Below are 26755 nucleotides of genomic sequence, written 5' to 3' on the forward strand. Positions count from 1 at the left end.
CAGTCAGGCTTTGAACTCAGATGTGAAAGGGTAAAAGTCCTATAATGAATCTGTTTCCTCAAGATTTTACACATATGTCAGGGACTTTGGGGATAAAATAATAGAGGGTTTAGGGCCTAAATTTTAGGTTTTTGTGGGGGGAATTCTGGTGGTATGACATAACTAGGGGCTTAAAACTTAGAAAGTTAGTCATGTGTGGTAGCTTGCACATATCATGCCGACACTCAGGAAACTGAGGCAGGAGGATCATGAGTTTGAACCCCACTTAGGCTATTTATTTATTTATTTACTTAGGTTTTTTTCCAGACAGGTTTCACTGTAGCTTTGGAGCCTGTCCTGGAACTAGCTCTTGTAGACCAGGCTGGCCTCGAACTCACAGAGATCTGCCTGCCTCTGCCTCCTGAGTGCTGAGATTAAAGGTGTACGCCACCACCGCCCAGCTTCCCACTAATCAAGAACCTGTCTAAAAAAAAAAAAAGGGAAGGAAGGAAGGGAGGAAAGGAAAGAGAGAGAGAGAGAGAGAGAGAGAGAGAGAGAGAGAGAAAGTAAAGAGAAAAGAAAATTCAGCAGAGGGTTAGAGGCATCTACAGGCAAATCTGACTACCTGAGTTCGATTCCTGACTCACCTGAAGGTAGGTTGAACAGACTCCTTCAGGTTGTCTCTGACCTCCACACGTACACTGTGATACACGTGCCCCCCTCCATGATAAATAAATAAAATTTAACATCAACAAAAAGACCCCTCCTTTCCTTCCTCCACTCGCAGACTCAGGGGCCCGCACGGCTGGACCCTTGAACCTGATACACCCCCGCCTCCCCGACCACTGAGAGGCCCACGGGCTCAGGGTGCGCAGGGCCGTGGGTTTGACTCTCGAACATTTCTGCAGAGTCCCTTGGCTGTGTCAGCAGTGAGTCTTCGAAGTAGGAGGCTGAGCTCTGGAATCTTCCTCCCTTAGTTCCGGGCTGGGCTGGCCGTTGGGGCGTGGGAAGGTTTGATTTGCTCTGGGTTCCAGCCCTGCGCCCCGCGGAATACAGGCCCAGGGGCGGGGCTCGGGAAGGGAGGAGGGAGGCGGATGGGAGGGATAACAGCGACGGGGCGGGGCTCCCCTTACACCGGGCCCACCCCTCACCCCACCCACCTGGACCAGAGCCAGGGACAAGCTGACCAGACAGTGAAGGCCATTGAGACTTTCCCGGGCATCCCACTGTGCCCTTGCCCACAGGACCCACGTGCTTTTCTGGGTTCGAGGGGGTGCCTTCGTAATCTTTTCACTTTCTGAATTGGAGGCTCCCCAGAGTGGATCCAAGACCCGGAGGCCCAGCTGGCGTCCTACTATTGCCTGTTCCCTCCATCTCCACCGGTGTCCCTTCCCACCTCTTCCCTATTTCTGTCTCCAAGCATCCCCCCCGCCCCGCCTCCCTGACACTGCGTTGAATTTAGGGGATTCTTACTGCAAGTTGGGAGTGCAGCCAGCTCTGAGCCTGGCCCCCTGGGAGCCCCATGTAAGGCAGCCTCCCAGCTCCCTACTGGGGCCTGAAGAATTTCCAGGCCCCAGTGCTGCTAGCTGGGGAATGACCCGTGTCAACATTTTACCCTTTGCAAGTCCCAGAGATGGAGGCTCAGACTGCCCCTTCTGTCTCCAGCAGTGCATGGTTGTGCCAAGGTCCAACTTCTGATCCTTCTGCCTCCACCTCTGAGTGCCAGAGCTGACCCCTGACCGAGGAGAACCCCTCCCTCCTCCCCCCATTCCTCTTCATATTTCATTTGAAGTTCAGACTGAGGCTGGGGCTTGCTGTCAGTGCTGACCCAGCATGCACCAGGCCCTGGCCTCTGTTCCCAGATCCACATAAAGGACGCATAGTGGTACACACCTGTCACCCCAGCACTGGGGAGGTGGAGGCAGACGTTCAAGATGAACTCTGGGCTAACCTGTACTACAGGAGACCCTGCTCCAAAATGAAGACGAGACTCCGAGGGTGTGTGTGAGTGGGGAGGGGACTACTGAGTCCTGGGACAGAAGCAGAGAGGAGCAGACGGCTCCGGCTGGGGAAGAGGAGGGAGAGCTGCTAGACCTCGGCCATGTCCTGCAATTGTGTAACAAATGGTGTCTCCAGGGAGGGTTCCTGGAAAGGGAAGTGGGTTGCAACATCTTGTTCAAAATGTAACCCTCAGGAACTACAAGGGACACAGCAACAATGGGGGATGCCCACTCACCAAACAATGTCTGCCTTTCCCAAGGAACCCAGTTACAACAGCTTCTGGGCAATGTGACTTTATACAAAAGCTCTTTAGGGACTAGAGGGAGATGAATTGGCAAGGAGGGGAGTTCAGTTCCCAGCACCCACAGGCTGTAACTCCAGGGGCTCCTTCACCCTCTTCTGCCACAGGTGGTGCAGACTCAGATAAAAAGTGAAACGGGGTGTGGGGGGGAATCTAGGTAGAGGCAGGAAGATCTCTGAGACTTCACAGTCAGCCTGATATATGTGATATATGTGAAGAGGTTCGGTTCGGCCGGGGCTGGGAAGTGAGCTCCTGTCTCAAAAATGAAGAGAAATAAGACAGAAATAAAAGCGTAAAGCTCAAAGCTGGGGATGTAGCTCGGGCGGAGTGCTTGCCTCCAGTGAGAGGCCCTGGGTTTCACATTCCATAGTTTGGGGATAAGCTACCCGTTGCTCCAAACTACAAAAGCCTTTTTTGGAGTTATTTTGGAGCCAAGTCGATTAATTTTAGAATACTACTTTTAAATAGGGCTCATTTTGACTACCTTTTGTGTGTGTGAATTTTTAATTATTTTGTATTTGTGTCATAGTAGCACCGGTGTAGAGGTAGGAGTCTGTTCTCTCTTCCCATCATGGGAACCAGGAGCCGAACAAAGGTAGTAAGGCTTGGGGGCAGTCGCTTTCATCACCTGAACCACCTTGCCTGTCCAAGCAAAATTAACCCAGTTTCCCACAGTCACAATTCTGCAATTCTGGCTCCATATTTTTCTCTTCCTTCTTGTTTCTGTATTTTAGGAATTTTTATTTTAAGGGTCTTGTTTTTTGAGACACGCTCTCACTCTGCAGCTCAGTCTGGCCTGGAACTCCTGGCAGTCCTCCTGCCTCAGCTTCCTGAGGGCTGGCGTGAGCAACCGCCGCTAGCTTTGCGTAAGGTTTTTTTGTTTTTTTTTTTTTTTTAATGAAATTCTGAAAGTTGACGTTCAAGGAAACAAAAACGGTAAAGTTAAAAAGAAACGTCTTAACAGACGTGTTAGCCGGGTACCGCAAGAGGCCCAAGTGCTTGGAAGGCAGAGCCACTGCCGCCGACGCCTCAGTTTCCCTTTCTCCCTCGGGGTCACAGCAGGGTCCGGTTGGCCGACGGGAACCGGTGCAGGGGTGTCCGGCCCACACCTCTCCGGGTTCCGCCCTGGGACGCTTCCACCCCCAGCCTCGCGGATGTTGGTTTCGCCCTGACGTCTTCCAATCAGAAGCCGCCGCTCCTACAGCTCAACTTCCGGGTCAAAGGAGGCACAGCCGGCGGGTCCCCGGTGTCCGCCGCCTTCGCTGTCCCCCCGCGCCCTCCACTTCCGGGCCCTCGTCCGGGGCATGGAGCGTCGCGCGTGAGGCGCCGCCGGCCCCGGGGACCCCCTGCCCAACTCATCTTCCGCGCCGCGCCCCGGTGAGCAGCGCCTGGCTCCGACTCGCCGCCTCCCGCCCCGGCCGGCGCTGTCCGCCAGCCTCGGCGCCGCGCGCCCTGTCCTCGTCGTCCCCGCCGCCCCGATCGCCGCGCTTCGCCCGTTCCGGGCCGCGCCCAGGAGCTGCTGCCGCACCGCTGCTGAGACGCCGCCGTCAGCTTCATCGCAGCGCGCGGCTCAGCCCGGCGTCCGCGCAGCCTCCGCCAGCCTCGTCTCGCCAACCCCCCTCTCGGCCTCTTCCCCTTTCCCCCAGCCTGATCCCCTCAAGCCTCATCCTCTCGCATCTTGATCTCCCCCAGCCGGATCCCCGCAAGCCTGATCCCTTTCAAACCTGATTCCCCTCTCAGCTTGATCCCTCCAGCCTGATCCCCAAAACTTGATCCCCGTAACTTGTTCCCTGAAGGCCTGATACTCCAGGTTGACTCTCTTTTCAAGCCTGATACCCCAAAGCTTGATATCCCCAGCATGAACCTCTTCAAATGAGCCTACCAGCCTGACTCCTCCAAGCCTGATAACCCCCGCCCCTAGCTTGATTCTCCCCAAGCCTGATTCTTTACTCAGCCCTTATCTTCTGCCTCAGTTTTCACATTGTCCATGCCGAGCTTGATACTCTCCCAGACTCCTGTCTCACCCCTTCCTCCCCCCGATTAGCTTGAACCCCCCAGTCCTCAGCTTCGGGTTTCAATCCCTGCATCTTCAGCTCCACCCTCAGGGTCCAGGCTTTAGGTCCGCCCCATCCCCTCCCCATCCACGCTATAGTCCAGCCTTCTATCCCAGTGGCCCTTTTGCTGCCTCCCACCCAGGCTCCCTTGGGAACCCACTGGGCAGTCACCAACCTGCTTTCGAGGAGCTGGGACTGGTGCCCAGGAGGTGTAGACCACAGTCGCCAGTTCCCTGCTGGGTCCTGGGGAGACCAGGCACTGAGAGACACGTCTCTTCCAAGTGCAATCCAGGGCATGCTGGCAGCCCCGAGGGGCTGGGAGGCTCAGTTAGAGTCTAACCAGGTAGATAGGGTTAGACCGCACAGGCGGAGACTCCCTCCCGCATGGAAAGTGAGTGAGAAGCCAAGCACTTCACTGGCCCCTCCATCCTCACTGGCCCCTCCATCCTCACCAACTGCTCCATCCTTGCCAGCCCCTCATCCTCACCAACCCCCATCGTCACCAATCCCTCCATCCTTGCCAGCCTTTCCCATCTGCCCACCTTAACACCACATTTGTTCTGTCAAGGTTCGTGCCCCGCGCCTGCAGCTGCCATGGAAGCTACTGGGACCCTTTAGAAGGTCAGTTATGTTGCGATTGGGCAGTGAGGCAGGCTCTGGGGTGAGCTGGGGCATTCAGGTCTGCTTGCTCTGGAATGCAAGGATTGAAGGGATGTGGCTTTGTGTCTGGCTCTGGGGTCAGTGACCTGAGGCCATGGCTGCCGCTGCAATGGTCCACACATCTGACTCTTCTCTGCATTCCTCTCTCCGGTTGCCCTCCAAGGGCTCCAGGGGGACAAAGGGAGGGTAGTGAGTAGGCTAGGTTTTAGAGGGGTGGCCACCCCTCCCCAGCTCATCTGACACAGTACCCAGCACTTGGGCTTCAGTCACTCTGGTGGAGTTTTTTTCTGTTTTTCTTTTCCTAAGTGGCTCATTCGTCTGACGGCTGTCATTATGAAAATGTCTTGTGTGTGCATTCCCATTAATCTTCACTGTAGCCCCAGGCATAGATATTATAGTTCCAGTTTATAACTTTAAGAGACTGAGACCCAGGGAGGTTTGTGGCTTCTCTAGGGTCACACAGCACAGATGTGGGTAGTCTGGGGTTTGAACCCTTCTTCCTCTGACATAGGGCCCCTGCATTTCAGTACTGGACAGGGAATATTGGCCAAACCTTCATTCTGTATCAGGAAGGCTGTCTGACTCTTCTGAGAGGAGTGGTGGCAGCTGGGTGGTGACTGGGACAGTGTTCCAGAGGGAAACTGTCTGTCCCCTGGGAACACTAGCATGGGTTGCTCTCTGTGCCCTGCAAGGGGCTGAACGTCATTCAGCCCTCCATCCACTCCTGGGCAGTCACATGTATCCCCAGACATCTGGGGTCCTCAGTTGGTAGTCACCCACCTTCAGACCATGATGTCCCTCCAAGAAAGTTCTCCTAGGCAGCTGTCATGAGGAACAAACAGCTGATAGGAGAGACCGTACCCACAGTTCCCTGGATTGGAAGCTGGGGGTTCCTGTCTTAGGGGAGTGGGTATAACAGAACTCACCTGTTTGTGAGCTCAGCCACTCTTCCCCCACAGAAGATGTGGAGACAAACAGAAAAAGGTGTATTTGGGCTTAGTTTGGGGTGAAGGTACGAAGTGCAGGTGATGGTGACCTTGGGTGCTGAAGTACCCCAGAGGCGGGAGGGTTCTCGGACTTCTGAACCGCAGAGACCCAGCCCACAAAAGAAATAGGTTGCTGTTGCTGGGACCCAGTGAGACACTTGGCATGGGGTGTCCCCGATACCCAGTGCTCTTCTGAAGGCAGAGGTGAACTCCTGACCTTGCAGTCTCCCACCGTAGTCCCCACTGCCTGTCAGTGGGTCAGTGTCAAAGGTCAAGTTGAATCAGGATCAGGAGGAAGGAGGAGAAGGTGAGGGAGGCCAGGGTCGGGTAGAGGTGGGGCCCTGACAGTTCAGCAACTCCCCATACCTGCTCCCCCTCTGCTGGTGCCCAAGGTGTCAGTAGGGATTGACCCTAGACTGGGTCATTCTAGATTGTACATCCTCATACTCTAAGGTGTTGCACAGTGACTGGGAACTCATTCTTCCTCTGCTTCCTTCATTCCTCCAGCTCCTCCATCCTGTCCATCCTTTCCCCCCATCCTCTCCCCCCGTCTCCTCCTCCAGCTCCTCCATCCTCTCCGACCTCTCCCTCCATCTCCATCTCCTCCAGCTCTTCCTTCATTTTCTCCTTCTTCTCCTCTCTTGCTAACAGTATCTCCCACCCTAATTCATGCCAGTCACAGGTGTCCCCAGACCTGAACACAAGTCTGCTGGGACAGATCCATCACGTGTGAGAGCCCTGGCTCCTGGAGTGCTTAACTGTGGAGTCCCCAAAACGTGCCTTCCTTTCTGGGTGATATGGCACGAGCCATCTAGCTCACTGCCTTAGTTTTCTCATCCCCATCATGAATGTGACCTCAGAGGTGGCTCCAAGTCACAGGACACATCAAATGTGTGCAGCAGGGACCTAGGTGGCAGGAGGAAGCAAGGAGGGAGTGTCTGGAGTGGGGCCTCCCAAGGTACAAGGTCTGGGCATGGTGATCCTTACATCTGTGGTTCCTGCACCTATGGTCCCCGTGGCTGGTTACTGATTATAAGCCCAGGCTCGAGATTGATCCTGTGAGGCCTTAGATGCCAAAGCGCTGAGAGTCAGTTGGGACAGCTTGGGTGGGACACAGGTCCTGTATCTTTGGACTTCCTCCTCTCATCTTCCACGGTGGAGCATCTGCGAGTCACCCCCTTCTGTGTTACTGTCTCCCCACCTAACTCCCCAGTACCGCCAGCTTTGGTTTCTTTTGTGCCTTCTTCCCTCCCACAGGCTCTCTCTGAGGTCTAAGGCAGAAAGTCAGGCACATAAGAGCTGCTGCTTCCTACCCCTGGGAAGTAAGCCATGAGAACCTCAGCCTTTACCATGGCCCAAGTTTTAGACCTTATTCTCTGGTGGCTCTACAGGCTGTGAAGGCGACATGCCGATGGGCAGGAAGAAAGCGTGGGTGTCTGGGCTAAGAGGCTTGGCATCGATTTCACCCCCAGCTGTGTAAACTGTTGAGCAGGAACTGTGGGCAGGCTGATGCGGGTGGAGGCCTTGCCATCGGTGTTTACTCCCCTGCCCCTCTCTTGGTCCCCATTTTGCATCTGGACAGCAGAGAAGGCAAGCGGCACTGTCAGCCCCAGGCCTCAGCCCAGCTGGAGTCTGCATCCAAAGCTCCTGATGTCTCATTTCATGTCACCTCTCCGCAGGCAGATCTTTGCAGCCTGGGCCCTCTGCGGTGACTCAAGGCAAGAGGCCCTCCTAGGTCCTCTTCTGTTTGGGTGTGACTGGTCCCTAAGGGCCTGAAGGGTCCCCTTCTGGGAATCCACAGATTTGTGTTTCCTGCATGAACAAGGCTTGAACTGGGCTGGCCAAGTCTAGAGGTACTTGAAACAGTGGCATTCCCCTGGCTCAGGTTTCTGGCTTGCTGCCGGCAGCCTCTCGCTTGTCGCTGCCCTTGGCTCCCACTACCCTGGGGATGAACTCTGGGAATCCCTGTTTTTTTCTGGGATGCTTGACCTAGGGCCTTGAGGACATCTGTGGTCACTGGTCTGCACTGTAAGAGCATCTCATGAACAGCTGCCATGGCAGTGCCTTCGGGAGAGGGAGAGCACATGGTTCCTTGTGTCTGCCTGCCAAGAACACTGAGCCAGGTTCTGCTTGGGAGGATCTGCTCCACCCCAAGACTTCCCACAGTGTGGCAGAGGAGCCTGGGCTAGGGAGCCCCTGTTTCTCCTAACTCTACCCTCTGTTCTCAGTTTCCCTACCTGTACAATGGGTTCCCATAAGAGTGAAATGATGTTGACAGGCTTGACTCTCACAGTCATGTCTTTGCTTTCTTCCTGTGCTTTTCAAGCATCCTGGGGCCTCACTCCTGTCTCGTGGGAGCCTTTTCGCTGGTTTGGTGTTTCAAGTTTTCTCCTGTCATTTATTATTGTCTGTGAATGGATATGTGGGTTTGCATGTCCTGAGGAAGCTCTGGGGTTGGCTTTGTGAAGTCATTTCTCTGTCTCCACTTTTAAGTGGTTCTGGGGTAGAAGTCAGGTCGCAAATCCTCTCTGAGCCATCTTGCATGCTTTCTTCTGGTTTTGGTTTTGAGATATTGTCACCCTGTGACCTGGATGAACTTGCCATCTTCCTGCCTTGGCGTCCTGGGCACTGGGGTCACAGATGTGTGCCTCCGCACCAGGCTCTGTGGGTGTCTTTGTTGGAGACAGGATCTCCCTGTGCAGCCTAGGCTGGCCTGCAACTCAGAGGTCTGCCTTCTTAGGCCCAGCCAGCCACTGTGGTCTGTTGATGAAGAATTAGGAGATAGCTGTGAAGGTCCACCCCATTTGTGCATGGGCCCCTCCACCCTCCCACCCCATAGTCCTGACCCTTGTGTGCTGGCACCTTCAATTCTCACTTCCTGCTGCTGTTGGGAGGCTCCATCCCAGGAACTTCTGGAGCCCACAGAGGGATCTCAGCCCCTGGAGCTCCCCCAGCCACTGTGGCATGCCCAGAACTGGGTCACTATGGCCGGCTGGGTGTTTAGATTTCTTTAAAGCAAATATTTGCCTGGTTGGTCCAGGTTTGCTCAGACAGAGCTGAGCCCAGTGGCCGTGAGGAGGAGGGAGCTGCTAGGAGGTGGCCAGTCCCAGCATGGACAGGAGGGACAGCAGGGTGGCCTGGAGGATGCTCAGCAGGATGATGTCAGTGTGAAGGCCCCTGCAGGTGTCCCCTGTGCACAGTGACATCTGGAAGCCTCAAGTCTTTGTTATTGTCACTGATGTCCATAGGGTGCTGAGTCCCACAGCCAAGGAGAGGTACAAGTGGGACAGACACTCACCAAGTAACCATCGCGAAAAATGCCTGAGGGAGAGGCACAGCCCTGTGGAAAGGGAAAACTGTTGCGACCATCTCAGGATGGCAGCATGAGAAGCTTCCTAAGGACCTTCTGGGCAGTAGTGGGCACACCTTTAATCCCAGCACTTGGGCAGAGGCGGGCGGATCTCTGGGAGTTAGCTGTCAGCCTGGGCTACTGAGCATGTTCCAGGACAGCTGTGACTGTGATGCAGAGAAACCCTGTCTCAAAAAACAAAACAAAATAAGAGCATAGTTAACCTAAAAAAGAAAAAGAAGTGCATACCAGAAAGGATGACATGTACCCTGGGACAGATGTGAAAGAGTCGACCAGTCTGAGTAAGGAATGGTTTCTCCAGGCAGGTTATGAAGAGGGGGTGTTCAAGAACCTGGAAGATATGGGCTCTTGAACCCCAGAAAATGCTGGATTTTTGTTGTGTGCTTAGAGTCCTGAGTTCCTGTTAGTCAGGCATCTACCGCTGACCACGCTCCCAGCCCTGGAGGGGGGGGGATTCTAGGCTCAGCTCCACCCTGAGCCACGCCTTATCTCTCACTGGGGGGCGGTCCTAGCGGGGAGCTCCACCCTGAGCCACGCCCCCACTGGGGATTCTAGCCGGGGCTCCACCCTGAGCCACGCCCAATTAAGGCATGGAAAACCAGGAAGAGTTTCAGTTGAATGAGTGGTGTGGATTCAGGTGGAGTCCCGCTTATCTCAGCAGAACCTTGGTTTTCCTGAGAATTGCTTGAAAAAGTTGCGATAACTTAATCTGGAAACATCCATGGTGAGGGCAGCTTGTCAGGAAGACACCCAATCTCACAGACGTGTCTCTCCACAGCTTCTCGCTGCCGTCACAGGAGTCCCCGAGGATGTCCAGCGGGGTCTCCCCAGCCGAGCAGGTGGCGGCAGGCGACATGGACGACGCGGCGGCGCGCTTCTGTGTGCAGAAGCACTCCTGGGACGGGCTGCGCAGCATCATCCACGGCAGCCGCAAGTCATCGGGCCTCATTATCAGCAAGGCCCCCCATGACTTCCAGTTCGTGCAGAAGCCTGATGAGTCTGGCCCCCACTCCCACCGCCTCTACTACCTGGGTAAGCTGACTGTCCGCTCGGCCCTTTGCCGTTAGGCCTAGGGTGTTAAAAGGTTTCAGAAGCGACCAGCCTGACTCAGGCAATGCTAGTCCACTTCCAGGGTCAGCCATGCAGGTGACAGTTCAGGGCTTGCCAGGTGGCCCTGAGTCTAGAAACTGCTCCTAGCTAGGCCACTTCCCAGGTGCTGGCTGGGCAGGGCTTTCTGGGTAAACAGGATGGAACTCAGATCCCCGTGGGAAGGTCACATGCTGTTCTGTCCAGTAGGAGCTCACCGTGTGGTGCTGTTAGGACAGATTCTGAGGCTCAGAGATTGGCACCATCTCTGTGTAGTATGCCATGGGCCAGCTGTGGAGCTTGGCTCACCGTCCTGCCACAGGACCCAGAGGCACCTACTCCCGGCCCAGCTGTTGGCAACTGTGTTCCCACTGGGCCAGCAGCACCTTGGGTTTGACCCCTCAGGCTTTCCATAGCTTCTGTAGACAGGCCTGCACCCAGTCCCAGCTCACAGACAGGAAGTGTCCATGAGACACAGACACTGCCCTACTAGGTAGGCCTAAAGGGCCTATAGAGCTAGAAGAGAGAACCCTCTGGAAATCAGCTGGACTCGTTGCTTGAAAACAGCGCCTCCTGGCTGTTGACTAGTGGCCAGCTGGGCCACTAGTGGGCGTCCTAGGCTTCGCGCATGCCCATTCTGTGGTGGCCTCCCCGGTGTCACAGCCTCAGACATTGCCCAGGATTCCTGGGGGTTGGTGTCACCTCTAGTTGAGAAACACTTTTTAGGATAGGTGACTCTGGTCATCCTCCAAGCCAGTCCCGTTGCTGCTGGTCATGGTTGCCTTGGTCCCCGAGACTGTGCCTGTATATGTCTGAGTCTCAGCATTTGAATGCATGAATGACTGGACATTGTCAGCTTCCCACTGCTGACTGTACATGAATGACAGGAGCCAAGGTGGACCCGGGGTGGCCGTGCTCCTCCCACTGTCTCCATCCTTCCCCTTCAGAGCTGTCCCAGGAGGGAGTCCCACGGACTCTCGCAAATCACCACTATCAGTACAGGGATGGGAAACAAGCCGGCTGAGGTTGCCAGACTGCCAAGTGACCCATAGCAGCCGTGGCACACAGCACCTTCCCGTGCAGGCAGGGCTTCCTCCCCTGATGTCCCGCCCGCTTCAGTGTGTCGTCTGCCTTTGATGAGTTAGCCCCAGCCTGTACTTCCTGATGGGAAGATGGCAGCCAGGCTGTTTTCCTACTGAAGCTCCGGGCAGGATCTTCCGTCTCTTCCGGCTTGTGAAATGTATAGCATCCATCAGCTTGTGGCCACACCGCTCCCACCTCTGCCTCCGTGATCACGTGACTGACTTCTCTGTCTGTGGTTTCCCTTACCTCGGTCTTCTGAGGATGCAGTAGCTGGAGAGTGTTACTGCAGCCACAGCCGCAGAGCCCTGACTCAGTAAAGGCAGTGACTGGGGTTCAGGCCCAGAGCACAGCTCGCTCTCTGGGGACCCCTCGGCTTCCCAGGACCATGAGAAAGGACAGAACCCTCTGAGGTCTCAGCCACAAAGTGCACCTGGTACCAGGAGCCTGGGGATGGCCCAGAAAGCCAGGATACAGAGCCACCAGCCCCAGGATGAGGTGCTTGTACCTCAGAGCCTCAGGAGCCCATGACTTTGGCTCCAGTCCACCTGTGACAGGGCCCATGCTGGCACTTCAGGTCTCCTGTCTTGCTACCAGCAGCAGAAATTGCCCCTCTGGCTCCAGGGTCCTGGGAGAAGGAATCTGATTGGCTTAGCCTGGGTTCCATGAACCCTTCACTCTGACTCTTGTGGCCTCTCCAGGAGGAGTTTGTGCCTTGTTGGCTTGGCCGGGTGGGCAGGGCCTAGAGCTTATAGGGTGTCTGGAGAAGGAATCTGATTTGCTTAGCTAGCCTGCTCAGTCATCTTGTCTGTCTGGTGGGGGGGGGGGCTCTGGGTTTCTGGGGAAAGGAATGGGATTGGCCCAGGTGGTGGTTGTTCACATGTGGCCTCTTTATGTGTGTCTGGACTTGGGGGCGGTGTCCTCAGGGTTCAGCTCAGGGTGCCGGGGATCTTCATGAGGCTGGAGGGCCATAGATGAGTGAGCAGTGAAGGCAGAACCCGGACACATGCAGAGGAGCCCAGAACTCTGTGGGCATAGCGGCTTCTCTCTAGCCAGCCCTGTCTCATCAGCTGCTACCTGGCAGCGCTGGCCTCGGATCACCTCTGAGTCCTAGTTCCTCTGAGTCCTTTATACCATGTCTTTCTGCCAGGTGTCAGCCAGGATTAGGGAGGTGCATGGCGGAGTTGATGTTCCCCTGTTGCCCTAAGTGTGTGGCCTGACCGAGCCATTCCCAAGCACCTCTGTGTCCTCATAGGCCCAGGTTTACTATGTGGGACATCACCTGTGAGGGATGGGCTGAGCCCTGAGGGGATGCACTGGCCCTGGCTATCAGCCCATTCCGTTGCTAACAGCTCCTCTGTGTGGCAGTGAGGCCTCAGGGCCTAGAGAGACCTGGACTCTCGGCTTCTGTCTTGGGTTCAAGATGCACTGAGCACTCTAGTTCAGCTTGGTCCCTGCCAGGCTGGCCAAGGCCACACTCCTTAGTGACTAGAGTCCATGTGGGTGTGTGCCCGGGGTACCTGCCATGCCTGGGGCTGGACAGGGTGTGTGTGTGTAAAGGCAGAGCCAATAGGTGAGGCAGCCGTGGCAAAGCCAGGGTGTACCCAGTCAGCCCCACCCTCGCTGTCAACGCTAGGCGTCGTGGACTGTGGTGCCAGCACCAGAGGCCTGTCCAGGAATGTACTGGCTCGAGGTGTCGGTGTAATTGCTTGTTAATCAGCTGTGGAAGGTGGCGGCTTTATGTCCTTGGCACAGACTCGCCTTGGACTTCCTGTTGGGAAGCCTCGAGCACAGTAGACTACTTCTGGGGAGCAGCTGCCCCCCAGGCCCAGCGTGGGTTTTTCAGCAGGACTGAGGGACAACTCACACCTCAGATGTCTCCCTCCCTGCATTTCTTCATTGTTGGTGTGTGAGAGGTCCATGTGTGTGCATGTGTGGAGGTCAGAGACACCGTGTGGGAGTTGTTACTCTGCTTATGTCATGTGAGTTCCAGGGCTCAAACTTATGTCACTAGTCTTAGTGGCAAGTCCCAGTACTCACCAAGCCTCTCACTGGCCCTGTGTCATATTCCCACTAGTGCATGCCTTTAGTCCCAGCAGATGCATCTCTGAGTTCAAGGCCAGTGTGAGCCACACAGCAAGTTCCAGAACAGCCAGGACTGCACAGTGACCCTGTCTCAGGAAATCAGATAGTCTGGCAGTTTCAGAAGTGGAGCAAGGCAGAGGTCACGTGTCCCACAAATCACCATAAGAGGCACTGTGTTCTGGGGCTATCAAGTGCCCTGCATGCTGCTGGGCTGCTCGGGACTCAGGAGCACCAGCCCTGGTCTCCAGGCTTCTTGACCAGAGAGGGGAAGTTGAAGCATGCTGGAACTGGTCACTCTCTGCTGACCGCGTACCTGATGCTGACAGTAGTATTACCCTGGGGCAATCCCATGGGGTTGCCCTGCATTGTGACCTTAGCTTCCCCATCTGTGGAGGGCATATTTGTCTCTCGTCATTCCAGCACTGGGGAAGTGGAGGCTGGAAGAACAAGAAGAATTCAGAGTTATCCTTGGCTGCCTAGCAAGTCAAAGCCCAGGCTGGGCTGCAGAACACTCTCACCCAGAGTGGAAGTACATACGCACGCATGCACGCACGCACACACACATACGCACACACCACTTGGGCTCTGGTTGATCTAGCCAGGGTTCACAGTCACACATTCCATCTTCCTGACCATTCTGCCAGGGGTCTCAGCTAACCTCAGTGGAGGCCAGTATGTCTAGCTTCCTAGAGGAACCATGTCCTAAGTTCTCCCTCTATGTCATTCAACTGCTTTCAGGGATTCCCAGACTCTGACTGTCCTGTCCCAGAGCTCCTTTGGTGAGAGCACCCAGAGGGTCTGTGGTCACTTCAAGCCAGTAGATGTGAGCAGAGCACGTATGTAAGAGCCACTTGAAGCTCTGACACACATTAGACCTTACCCAAGCTTGCAGGAAGTTGTCACTGTCTTTAGCCACTGAAGCTGCTGAGGCGGGGGAAGCTCTAATTAGGTAGGGATTGACGGCCATGATGGCTGCCAAACCCTTCTCCTCCAGTTCTCTCCGTAGCCTACCTCGCTCATAGAGCCATCTCATGAGCTTCTCTGTTTCCAACCGGATCCCAACAGTTTCTCCTTCACACAAATCTCAGTGGCTGCACAGCTGGGGAATCCAGCCCCCAGTTAGCATTCTCAACAGAGGTAGCTTTCTCCTCACTTCTTTCTTCCATTTGACCCTCAGATACCACACATGTCGGAACCACACGGCCTTTGCACTTTTTAGATAGTTGGCGCTTTCTCTTTGATTACCAACTGCCTCTTCTTAAATCTGTCTTCCTCAGCGACATTTTCCCTGACCTGCCCATGTGGAATGGCACCTCTCCACACCTCTCGAGTCCTTTCCTCAAATTCCCCTTAGTAGTACGGTAGTGGTAGTATCCGACAGCACCAGAGATGGTGGATCTAAATTCCTCTTGTAGTATGGTCGTATCCGACAGCACTAGAGATGGTAGGTCTTTGCTTCTTGAGACCGCCAGACTGTGGAGGAAGAGAGGCTGGCGTGTGCTCACAGCCAGGTGCCCAGGATAAAATACCCCTCTTGCTCTCCATGGTCCTCCAGCCATCGTGTGTTATCACAGCCGCAGAAACCCTAACTACAGCCCCTGACTTTAAACCTCCATTCCCTATAAATTACCAGTCTCAGCTCTGTCACCCAGTGTCGTTTGCCAGTGGTATTTGAAATTATTACAGAAAGGAGTGTGTTAATTGTAGCCATTGTTGCTAATTTGGGGTGGTTTTTGTCTGTGTTCTCAGTGATATCTTATTTTGCATTCCATGCTATGTCTGCTGATCTTCACCCGTTTTCAGCCTGAGATAATGATTCCTTCATTTTATTTATGTTTCGTTTGTCAAATATAATTTTTTTAGACTCTTTAATCGTGGAGTTTTTTTTCCTCCTTTAACTAAGGCAGATATTTTTCTGGGTGTTTTAGTCTAGGTTGGCTGTCATAGTCTTTTAATACTTGGGGTGCACTGGGGAAATGGAGAGATTTCGTTGCATGTTTCCCTTCAGCGATAAGTCATGTCTTTCAGTCAGGGCCCACATTCAGTTGTCCTGGGAGCTGATGCCAGGGCAGGGCCTGAGGAGGGTGCAGTTGGAGCTGTGATCCAGGCTGGAGTGGGTGGAGCATGGCTAGAGTAGGTGGAGCCATGGCTGCAGGTGGTGGGCACCTTCCTCCCGCCTCTCCCTAAGGCTTAGCCTTACTCTCCTCTGATCCTGGTTTAGGCCTTAGTCTTTGCCGGCATCTCTCCATCAGAGGAACCTTCTAGAGCAGTGGTTCTTAACTTGTGGGTAGTTACCCACACAGGAGTCACATATTAGAGATCCTGTATACCAAATATTTATGTTATTGCCAGGCGATGGTGGCGCACACCTTTAGTCCCAGCACTCGGGAGGCAGAGGCAGGCAGATCTCTGTGAGTTTGAGGCCAGCCTGGTCTACAAGAGTGAGTTCCAGGACAGCTAGGACTGTTACACAGAGAAACCCTGTCTTGAATCTGCTCCCCCATTATGATTCGTAACAGCAAAATTACAGTTATGAAATAGCAATGAAATAATTTGATGGTTGGGGGTCACTACAGCATGAGGAACTGTATTAAAGGGTTGCAGCATCAGAAAGGTTGAGAACCACTGCCCTAGGGCTACACATGAACATAGGAGAACTGAGCTCTCCTACTGCCCTCTCTGAGCTCTGCTGTGCTCCAGCCACTGGGACCGGAATCTCAGGGTGGGGAAGCCTGAAGAAACTGAACAGCGGGGGCCAGGCTAGCGGATAAAGTGCTGGCTGCACAATCTTGAGGAACTGAGTTCAAATCCCCAGCACCCATGTCAGAGCTACGTGTGCTGACTGCTCCTGTCACCCTAGGGCTGGTGCCGCAGAGTGGGACACGGGAGGAGGTCAGGGATGCGCTGACCAGTCAAGTTAGTTACGAGGGAGACCATGTCTCAAAAAAGACAGAGGCCAGATATGGGGCTCATCCTGGCACTTGGGATGTGCAGGTGGATCTCTGTACGTCCAAGGCAGAGAGAGAGGGAAGACCTGATGTCCACTCTGGCCTTCACAGGCATATAGTGATGGACGTGGGGGCTCTTTCTACAAACAGAGGGAGCTGATATGCTCTCAGGTGGGGCCCCACTCTTGAGGTTTCTGTGATCCTTCCCCAGGAATGCCATATGGCAGCCGTGAGAACTCCCTCCTCTACTCCGAGATCCCCAAGAAGGTGCGGAAGGAGGCCCTCCTGCTGCTGTCCTGGAAGCAGATGCTGGACCACTTCCAGGTGAGCTGCCCGTGCCACACCCAGTTTCCGGGAACAGAGTTCTGACTGGAGCACTTAGCAGACCGTTTCTCCCTCCTGTCTGCACCTTCAAATGAGGGCTGACTCACAGGCCTGGCTAATGATTAATATCACTGCCCAGAGGTGCTCAGTGAAGGGGGCACCCTGGCATGGCTGTCGTTTGTGCATGTTTGGAGGGAACAGTGGCACTATCACAGTGGCATGCCCAAGCCCCCTTCCCACTCCTGTCCTGCTCACTCACTCCCCGTTTGGTCACTCCTCTTAGTTCCCAGGTAGCCTTCTGCACAGCACAGTGCTGGGAACGGAACCCAGGCTTCCACACTTGCCTCATCCATATCCCAGCTCTGAGCTGCACCCACACCCAGTTCGATGCATAGAGCACTCAGCCCACACACAAGAAGCCCCGGGTTCTCTCCTGTCACTGTATAAACCAGATGTGGTGGTGCACGCCTGTTGGGGTTATACTCTACCAAGTAGCCCATTCCAGGCTATGCCAGGCCACAGGAGGCACTGGCTCAAACAGACCAACTCACTCTGTGTCCCTCTGTGTCTGTCCAGAAACCTTGGGTGTGTTCTGTAGGTAGAGCTGTGGGTTTATAGGGAATGTTCTTGGTAGGGAGGGCTGTGATAAGGTGGGGGAGGTCCCCACAGGGATCGCCAGAATTGAGGGCATGAGCAAGGGCTGGGACCAGATGTCACCATGGGACCACGGGCACTCAGGAGGGAGTTTCCAGCCAGCATGCCATGCTCTGTGTCCCCCAGGCCACGCCCCACCATGGTGTCTACTCTCGAGAGGAGGAGCTGCTGCGGGAACGCAAGCGCCTGGGCGTCTTTGGCATCACCTCCTACGACTTCCACAGCGAGAGCGGCCTCTTCCTCTTCCAGGCCAGCAATAGCCTGTTCCACTGCAGGGACGGCGGCAAGAATGGCTTCATGGTGAGGCACAGCCTGCATCCGGGCATGGGGCCATGGTGCCAGTGCGCTGACCCAACCTCCCTGTCCCCAGGTTTCTCCCATGAAGCCACTGGAGATCAAGACCCAATGCTCCGGACCACGCATGGATCCCAAGATCTGTCCCGCAGACCCTGCCTTCTTCTCCTTCATCAACAACAATGACCTGTGGGTAGCCAACATTGAGACTGGAGAGGAACGGCGGCTCACCTTCTGCCACCAGGGTGAGCCATGGGCGTGGGTGACGGTGGGTCCTCAGCCAGCCTCACAGTGTCCAGCCTGGGTGGCGTGTGGCTCTGAGGTCCTGACTCACAGTGTGCCCTCTCCCAGGCTCAGCCAATGTCCTGGACGATCCCAAGTCTGCAGGTGTGGCCACCTTCGTCATCCAGGAGGAGTTTGACCGCTTCACTGCATGCTGGTGGTGCCCCACAGCCTCTTGGGAAGGTAGGCAACCCACATCTCAGTACCTTATGCCTCCACTGAATCAGCCCATGTGATCCTAGGACTTATACATAGGGACCTGTTAAATACTTATGCCAGAGTGTGCACAGAACAGGGGGATGACAAAGGCCTTGCCTCACCTGGACGGGTCATTCCTATAAACCATGGGGGACCCTTAGATATCAGGGCCACGCCCCCAGCCCCTCACTGGGGATTCTAGGTGGGGCTCCACCCTGACCACACCCCCAGTCCCTCACTGGGAGATTCTAGGTGGGGCTCCACCCTGACCACGCCCCAGTCCTTCACTGTGGTATTTTGCTCTTCCAGGACATGTGAGTGTGTGTTTAGGTTACTTGACAAAATCACCCTGACTGAGTGGCATAGACAACAGAAATGTGTGGCCCCATATTGGGCTGTGTGGCTCCGGGTGCAAATGACAAGTCTGGCTTTTCCTAAGGCTCTGACGCATTCCTCTCATGTCCGTGTGACATCCTCCCCCCCCACCCCCCCACTTGTCTCGGGTGTTTATAGCACACCTGTCATACTGGCCCGGGTCCCCACCCCTTTTGCAGAAGAGGCCTTAGAGTAGAGCTTGAGCCCGTGATCTCGGCCCTGCTTGACGCTACACCCCGAGCAGGCAGCTCTGTGTCACCTCCTGCTGGCCCCTGCCATTCCACTAAGGCTCAGATCCCCGTGTGGTGTGGTGTGGGTAGGTGAGTGGGTGACCTGATTCCCTGCTCCTTGGCCCTGACCAGGCTCTGAAGGCCTCAAGACGCTGCGTATCCTGTATGAAGAGGTTGACGAGTCTGAGGTGGAGGTCATCCATGTGCCCTCCCCTGCCCTGGAGGAGAGGAAGACTGATTCCTACCGCTACCCCAGGACAGGTGAGTGCCAGCTTTCCATCCTCTGGGGTACCTGCTGCCTGACTTTGTCGGGTTTCATGGTCACAGATTCTCCAGGTAGGTCCAGAAAGTGCGTGTGGCAGCATCTTCCAACTGCCCAGTGCCACATCTCAGGCCTCTCTACACCAGGACGGCCACAGACAAGCAGACCGAGCCTCCTGGACAATGATAACGCGTAGTGGCCTCTGAGACTGGAGACAAGTTCAGGCCAGCCTGGGCTACATAGTAAGCACCTGACAAGAAAAATAAGTGGAGGGAGCGCCAGAAACGGGCTCTCCTGGATGAGCTTCTGTTTCTTTGCTATCTCAAGGTGTTAGAAACCTTAAGCCAGCAGCAGCCCTGGCCAGCCTGGTTTAACCTCATGCCTGCTGCCTGTGCCTCTGTGGGAGTCACGTGGACTGAGGCTCAATCCCCAGCACCACCGTGTGTGTCGGGGGCACACCTGTTGCTGCCATTGGAGGCAGAAGGATCAGAAGCTCAAGGCCAGCCTCAGCTTTGTAGAAGATTCTGGGCTAGCCTGGACTTCATGAAGACCCTATCTCAAAAGTCAAATAAATAAAATAGACTACCATTGCCGACACACAGTGAGCCCTCCTGGGTGCTGTGTGGGTGGGACCTAGACATCCCACGGGACATCTGTGTGATGATCCACATTTATCCCTGTTGGGCAGGTGTGGAAACTGAGGCTCAGACAAGATGGAGGCGTTTGTCAGGTGTTCCATGTTACTCTGTACTGGGACCTGAACCATCTTCCAGAAGAATCCCAAGATCTGTCCCCAGCACCTTAAGAAAACAGTCCCAGCCACATTCCACATCTTAGAAGTGTGGGTGACTAGCCTGTATTGTGTCCCCACTCCAGCTCCCAGGGGACAAAGGAAGCTTGCCTCCCCTGTTCGGAATGCGGTCCAGGCCCTGGGTCAGGTTATCCCTGCCCTGGAGACTTTGTGTCATGCCTGGGAAGAACTGTGCCACCTCCACACAGGTGTGGTCACACAGTTGCTGGCCAGTGTGGCCACTGGCAGCCTGACACCTGACCTTCCCCCTACAGGCAGCAAGAACCCGAAGATCGCCCTGAAGCTGGCTGAGCTGCAGACAGATGAGCAGGGCAAGGCGAGTGCTGGGCATGTTCTGGGGGTCTCCAGCGGGGGCTGGGGGCATGTGGACAGTCAGCCTGCTCTCTGTGATGTGTGGTCAGCCAAGTGGCCTCACCTGTATGCTGTGGTGACCACAGCCCAGAACACTGTGGGGCGGATTGCCGGGGTGCCCATTCTCAGGTCTCACGCTGAGCATGGCCATGTTCTGGGTCCTTCTCTGTCCCTTCCTCCTTTACATTGCTCACTTAGAGGTGCTGAGTAAGGCTTTGCAACCTGGAGTGTGTGACATGGTCACAGGCATAGAGGCCTTCAGCCTTCAGTGAGTGCATCCACCTGCCACTGGCAGGCCCATCTCTCTGTTCATTGTGCCGTGCCTTCTCCATCCAATGAGAGCTGCTGCTGGCTCTCCTGAAGTCCAAATCCCTCAGGTCACCAAGGGTGTTTGACATTGAAAATTCCTCAGACAACACCTGACCCGAGGCTGTGTGGCATTTGCTGGTCGGGAAAGCAGGCAGGCAGGGCCCGTGCGGAAGCCGATGGTGTACCGAGCATGAGAGGACAGCTTGAGGGTCAGCTCTCTCCCTCCACCACGGGGCTTCCACTGGTGTACGTCGGGTCGTCAGACTTGGTCACAAAATGACCAAGTCCTTTTGCTGAGCTGTCCTACTGTCCCCCAGCAAGCTCCGGGGGAAATGTAAGCTAGACTGCTGTCTTTGTTATTGTACGTCCTTTCTTTGTGCACATTAGACCCTCACTCACCAAGTCCCTTCCTGTGCGGTCTCTTCAGAACATTTCACCAGCATTACCTGTGCTGTCAGTCACACCCACCAGCCTTCTGTTTTTTTGTTTTTGTTTTTAAGTTTTGTTTTCCTTTTCTAACACATCGAGTGCAGTGCCCATATAGGCCAGAAATGGGTGTTGGATCCTCTGGAGTTGGAGTTATAGGTGGATATGAGCTGCCCTTTGGGTCCTGGGAACCGAACTCGGACCTGCAAGTGCAGTAAGGACTCAGCCACTGCCTCATCCTTGGCCACAGACAGGCCTCTGCCACAGACAGGCTCCTGAGCCCTGTGAGGACTGCAGCTCCTGAGCAGGCATGTCCTGGTGACCCCACCAGGGTTCCACCTGCCTCCGTTTCTCCCCTCATCCCCTTGCCCCCTTGCTCAGCTGGCCCCAAACCCCTCTAAGTCCAGAACCATCTGGACATGGCAGGGAGCACAATGTGCTGTTGTCATTCCGTCTTCCTGTCAATCACTTGTCGTCCCCTTCTCATCCCATACCCCCCACCCCGCTTCGCCCCATGGAAGATGTCACTACTGCAGAGAGACCTAAGTCTGTGGTTTTGATGGCCGTGGTGTTCTCTCAGCAGCCTTATAGGCTGAGGGTCCCAGGGTGGGCGTTAGTAGGTCAGAGGGAACTCTGAGGGCTGGACTGGGTCTGTTCCTGCCTCTCTCCCTTGTATGATATAACATGTTGGAATAGGGTCCCACCCAGTGTGACTTCCACCTCACCTACATACCTCAGAAGGCTGTGTGCCTGCCTGCTTGGCTACCTGCCTGCTTTCCTTTCTTAAGATTTATTTTTATTTTTTTGAGATAAAGTCTCTCTTTGTCATCCTAACTGTCCTGGAACTTGCTCTGTAGACCAGGCTGGCCTTGAACTCACAGAGATCTGCCTGCCTCTGCCTCCTGACTGCTAGGACTAAAGGCGTGAAACACTATGCCTGGCTTTATTTTTAGTGTGTGTTTGCCTGTATGGAGGCCAGAGAGAGCATCAGAGCTCCTGAAGCTGGAGTTAGCCTGTCAAACACCATGCGGGTGCTGAGTGTCAAGCCATGAGGACACTGGAGGTCAGGGGGCTGTGGCATTGTTCATGACGTGCCCCTGTCTCCCCAGATCGTGTCGAGCTGTGAGAAGGAGCTGGTGCAGCCGTTCAGTTCCCTCTTCCCCAAGGTGGAGTACATCGCCCGGGCTGGCTGGACACGGGATGGCAGATAGTGAGTGTCCTGGGGGTGGGCGGGCCCTGCCACTTGGTGCCTTGCACCCATGCCTTTTCCTTGGGGTCTCTCTCAGCCTCAATTAGCAGGGCACTCTGGGCATGAGGTCAGTCTGACCAAAATCCCAAGGGTGGGACAATCCCAGGTGGCCCAGAGTAGAGGGAACACCAGATAGGACACAATGTCTCCAGGTTTCATGGAACGGACAGGATGCAGATGTACAGACTTGCTCACCACTTCCTTCCTCTTCGTCTTCCTTTCCTCTTACCTTGTAGCCCAGGATAAGCCTGAACTCCTAATCCTTCTGCCTCTACCTCCTCACTGCTGGGATGGCAGGTGCATGGCTATGCCAGGCTAAACCATTTCAAAGCCTTCGTCACGTGGAATCTCACCTAATCTGTCCGAGATTGTATGCCAGGCTAGCCAGGGAATGGCCCTGCGTGACCCTGCCCCCTGCTGCCCCCTGCCAGCCACTGAGCCCTCTTGCTGTCTCCTCTCTCATCCTTCCAGTGCCTGGGCCATGTTCCTGGACCGTCCCCAGCAACGACTCCAGCTTGTCCTCCTCCCACCAGCCCTCTTCATCCCGTCCCCGGAGAACGAGGCTCAGCGGAAGGCAGCTGCCAGAGCCATCCCCAAGAATGTGCAGCCCTTCATCATTTATGAAGAAGTCACCAACGTCTGGATTAATGTAAGCAGAAGCGAGGGGACCCACTGTTCCCACACTCTGGTCTTTAGTGGGGCACTGGACTGAACTCAGGGTCTAACTGGTCACAGAATCCTCTGACCTGACTTGTCTCCCTGCAGGTCCATGATATCTTCCACCCGTTCCCGCAAGCTGAGGGCCAGCAGGATTTCTCCTTCCTCCGTGCCAACGAGTGTAAGACTGGCTTCTGCCACCTGTACAAGGTCACTGTGGACCTGAAAACTAGTGACTATGACTGGACAGAACCCCTTAGCCCCACAGAAGGTGAGCAGAGGCAGGGGTACAGAGAAGAGTGACCCCCCCCCCCCCCGTCGCCGCCCTAGCCTGCCCTGCTGCAGTTGACAGCAGAGTATTTATTGATTGACTAGGTGGGGTTTCCTATGCACCTGTGCAGTGGGGCCTTGGATGCCACCAGGGCATTAGAGTGTGGCCCGTGTATCACTGTCACCACTGTGTGACTGCATTTGTTTAACGCATCACTCCTGCTGGGTGGTCATACCTCCTTGTTCCTAGTTTGCCTGCTGCTCTTGTTTGTGTCCCAGCCTCAGCCTTCATCTCTGTCTCAGATCCTCTGTGCCTGGACCAAAGTGGCTCCAGGGGCCCAGAATGCCACTGTCTGAGAAGGGACATGGTATGTAGTGGGGCACACCAGTGACCTCAGACCTCCGCAACTGAGGCTGGAGGGGCAAGGCCTGTCTGAGCCGTCAAGCAAAGCATGTCCTCCCCAAAGACTAAGGGGCCATGCTGGAATGATTAGAGATGGTGTCACTGCCTCGGGAGAATGTCGAAAAGGTGAATTTGGCAGAGTAAGGAGGAGAATAAGGAACACTGTTGTAAATGTGAGCTCGTGCCTTGGGTGACATGCTGCTACAGAGATCCGACAGGGCCTAGGATGCATGTGGTGAGTTCGCAGGGAAGGCTTAAGGCAGGGAATGCAGCTGTGCAAAGACCAGGGGCAGGGGACACGGCTGGAAAGAAGAGCTCGCAGTGTTGGAAACACCACAGAGGGCTGTGACCTGAAGAAGGCAGGAAGCAGTTTTTTCTAACATCGTCGTGAAGTGACTGGGTTTCTGTGGGGCTCAGGGCAAGGGGTGAGGAGAGCAAATTGGAAAAGGTCATATTCTTGACCGAGATGTGGTCCTTCGGGATGCTCTCTCCCAGTGGGATGGGCACATGGTGTCGAGCGTGACGTGGGGTCCAGTCAGGGCCAGAGAGACTCCAGGATCTGTCAAGAGAGAGGAGCTCACGGTGTGTTTTGGAGCCAGTGACTTGAGGCACTAAGTCTGAATAGACTATGCTTCTAGAAGAAACTCACGGCTCCTGGGGCGATGGCCAGTGAACCCCAGGGCTGGGGGCACTTCCGGGCCATTCTTGAGAGGGTACCTTGGGATGTCAGGACAGGTCACAGTCTGTGCAGTGGAGCTGTGTCTTCCTCCTCAGGGCCTTTGCACAGGCCATGGCCCAGCCTCCACTGGCGGCATTCAGGGAGCAGTATCCCCATTTTTCCCTGCTCCGTGCCAGCAGCTCCCCCAGCCGTGACAGGTACATATGTCCTCAGACGTCGCTCACGTCTCCCTGAAGACAGGTCATATTCAGGGAGCACCACAGTTCAGAGGTAGCGCTCACAGCAGGCTATGGCAGCCATGGCCTCAAGGGACAGAGAGCGAATGAGATGGCATCTCCGAGGGCCAGGAGCCACAGGGAGCCCAGGCCCCATGTCCAGCTCTGGGGTACTGAGTGACTCAAGGCTCAGGTTGTGCGGACTGGGGCTTCAGTCTGTGTCCCTCCTGGCAGTGACCTTGGTGTCACGGGAATGTCGTCAACTTGCTCTGCCCCTGCTGGGACACCACCACTGCACTCAGGGGGCTTTGCCTAGAAACTTCCCTCCAGTTCATGGTTGCCCAGCCCGAGACCTGGGTGCCAGAGTGCTGGGCCCCAGTGTGTACCTCTTGGCATGATGTGGTGGCTGCTGAGTGTCTGAGCAGGCGAGAGATCCAGAAGGGCTAACCTTCTGGTACAGTGTTGATACAGTGTCCACCTGACACACAGGAAGCCTTGGGTTCCATCCCCAGCACCACAGAAACCGGGTGTGGTGGAATGTCAGGTGGAGGCAGAAGGATCAGGACTTCATTCAGGGTTATCCTTGGCTATCTAGTGAGCTTGAAGCCAGCCTGGGCTATGTGAGGCCCTGTCTAAAATGGGGGTAGGAGGGGCAGTGGCTCAGCGGTTAAAGCACCGGCTGCTTCCTAGCGCCCACGCGGCTCAGAACCGTCTCTCCAGTTGCCCGGGTCCTGTGCCTTCTACCGGCCTTCACGGGTGGACACTGTGCACACACACAGTGCACAGGAATAGACCTGCACACCTGGAGCAAAAGTCAAACATGAAGAAGGGCTGTTGAGGAGGAGGAGGGTGGCATGGGGAAGAGGGTGGCTTTGGAGGACACCCCAGGATGGGGGGGACATCTAGGTAACGTGACCGATGAACCTTCTGGTGCCGAGATGTAGTTGTATAGCCTCAAATCCGAGGCGCGGGCAGGGGTGGAACAGAGGGGCAGGGATGGTGGCTCTGTGTATGGGCGGGGCATGTGATGAGGGCTCATGGGCAATGGTAGCTCTCCTGGAGGCCTTATACTAGGAAGATAGAACAGGAAGCCAGCTGTCCCAGACCACGTCTGTCTCTGGGATTAAAGGTGTGTGCCGCCATGCTTGGTTGCCCGATGGAAGCCTGGTACTGGTTCTGGTTCTATTCTGGTTCTGGTTCTGGTTCTGGTGGCCCAGCATGATCTAGCAGGTCATGGCCACTGATCACATGCCACACCTGCTGTAGAATAGGAAGGCTCTTTCCTGGCTGTTCTGGGAGCACTGGCTGTGACTGTCCTTCCCTTGCAGAGCTGCTGGGTCCCATCCACGTCCCTCGTCCCCTCACCTCTCGGCTCTCCTTCCCACAGACGAGTTCAAGTGCCCCGTCAAGGAGGAGATCGCGCTGACCAGTGGCGAGTGGGAGGTTTTGTCAAGACATGGCTCCAAGGTACCTTTCTCCTGGCCCTCCTGTGGCTGGCTCTGCTCCTCCCTCGCCCCCACCAGAGGCCCCAGGACACCAATATTCTCAGCGGAAGTTCTGTGTAGGGAGACCTGGCCTATCCCAGGGCTGCGATGTAGCCCTGCAGCTCCCTTCCTCTGCCCAGGACAGCAGTTCTGGATTGGGTGCTAAGGGCCAGCCAGCCTCCTCCCACTCCTTGCCAGCCTCCTCCCACTACTTACGGGGAGCTCCCTAGTTATGGTGGCTGCACATGTCCAGACAAGCTACCCAGGGTCCCCCAGGCACAGAACCAGATTTAAAAATTTTAAATTTGCTTCATGTATTTCTAATTTTTATTCATTCTTTAACTTGGCGGTGCTGTGCATAGCACCAGGGTCCTCATGAGTGTTAGGCAAGTTCCCACTGAGCTCTACCTCAGCCACGTACACCTGGAAATGCTCTGAGTGCCCATCCTGGTGTGAGCACGTCCCTACCTGTGTTGCCACAGACAGGACTTCTCCATGTGGCTTTGAACCTTTGACTCTGGAATTAAGGAAAACATGAGAGCAAAACATTTTCAGAGTCTGAGCAGAGTGTTATATGTGGGCCTGTCATCCCGAGACTCAGGGCCCAAGGAGGGCCTGGGCTATACAGCATGCCTCGGCCTCAAAATCAAACAAACAAACAATCATCTTTTTATTTTTTGAGAAAAGGTTTCATGTAGCCCAGGCGGCCTTAACTCACTACATAGCTGAGAA

At 55.2% G+C, this 26755-nt stretch overlaps 1 protein-coding gene across 3 annotated transcripts in view; it reads left to right on the top strand.

The window, feature by feature from the left end:
* The first annotated feature begins 3507 nt into the window (after positions 1–3507).
* The window catches only part of Dpp9 (dipeptidyl peptidase 9), a 29241-nt gene continuing 5993 nt past the window's right edge, over positions 3508–26755 (top strand). Inside the window, exons 1-13 of one of the 3 annotated variants that reach the window (XM_085692366.2) lie at positions 3508–3658; positions 4904–4956; positions 10130–10383; positions 16762–16874; positions 17655–17828; positions 17899–18067; positions 18174–18287; positions 19040–19168; positions 20235–20296; positions 22176–22276; positions 22787–22964; positions 23081–23243; positions 25927–26006. In XM_085692366.2, the coding sequence (XP_085548492.2) occupies positions 10161–10383; positions 16762–16874; positions 17655–17828; positions 17899–18067; positions 18174–18287; positions 19040–19168; positions 20235–20296; positions 22176–22276; positions 22787–22964; positions 23081–23243; positions 25927–26006 (1506 nt within the window). In that variant the 5' untranslated portion in view covers positions 3508–3658; positions 4904–4956; positions 10130–10160. Of the gene's footprint in view, positions 3659–3814; positions 4727–4903; positions 4957–10129; positions 10384–16761; positions 16875–17654; positions 17829–17898; positions 18068–18173; positions 18288–19039; positions 19169–20234; positions 20297–22175; positions 22277–22786; positions 22965–23080; positions 23244–25926; positions 26007–26755 lie in introns of those variants that run through there. The other 2 variants (XM_048427521.3, XM_048427520.3) reach the window with 2 other exon arrangements.

This window comes from Myodes glareolus, chromosome 8 (assembly GCF_982192425.1).
Source record: "Myodes glareolus chromosome 8, mMyoGla1.1, whole genome shotgun sequence".
Taxonomy (NCBI): Eukaryota; Metazoa; Chordata; class Mammalia; order Rodentia; family Cricetidae; genus Myodes; species Myodes glareolus.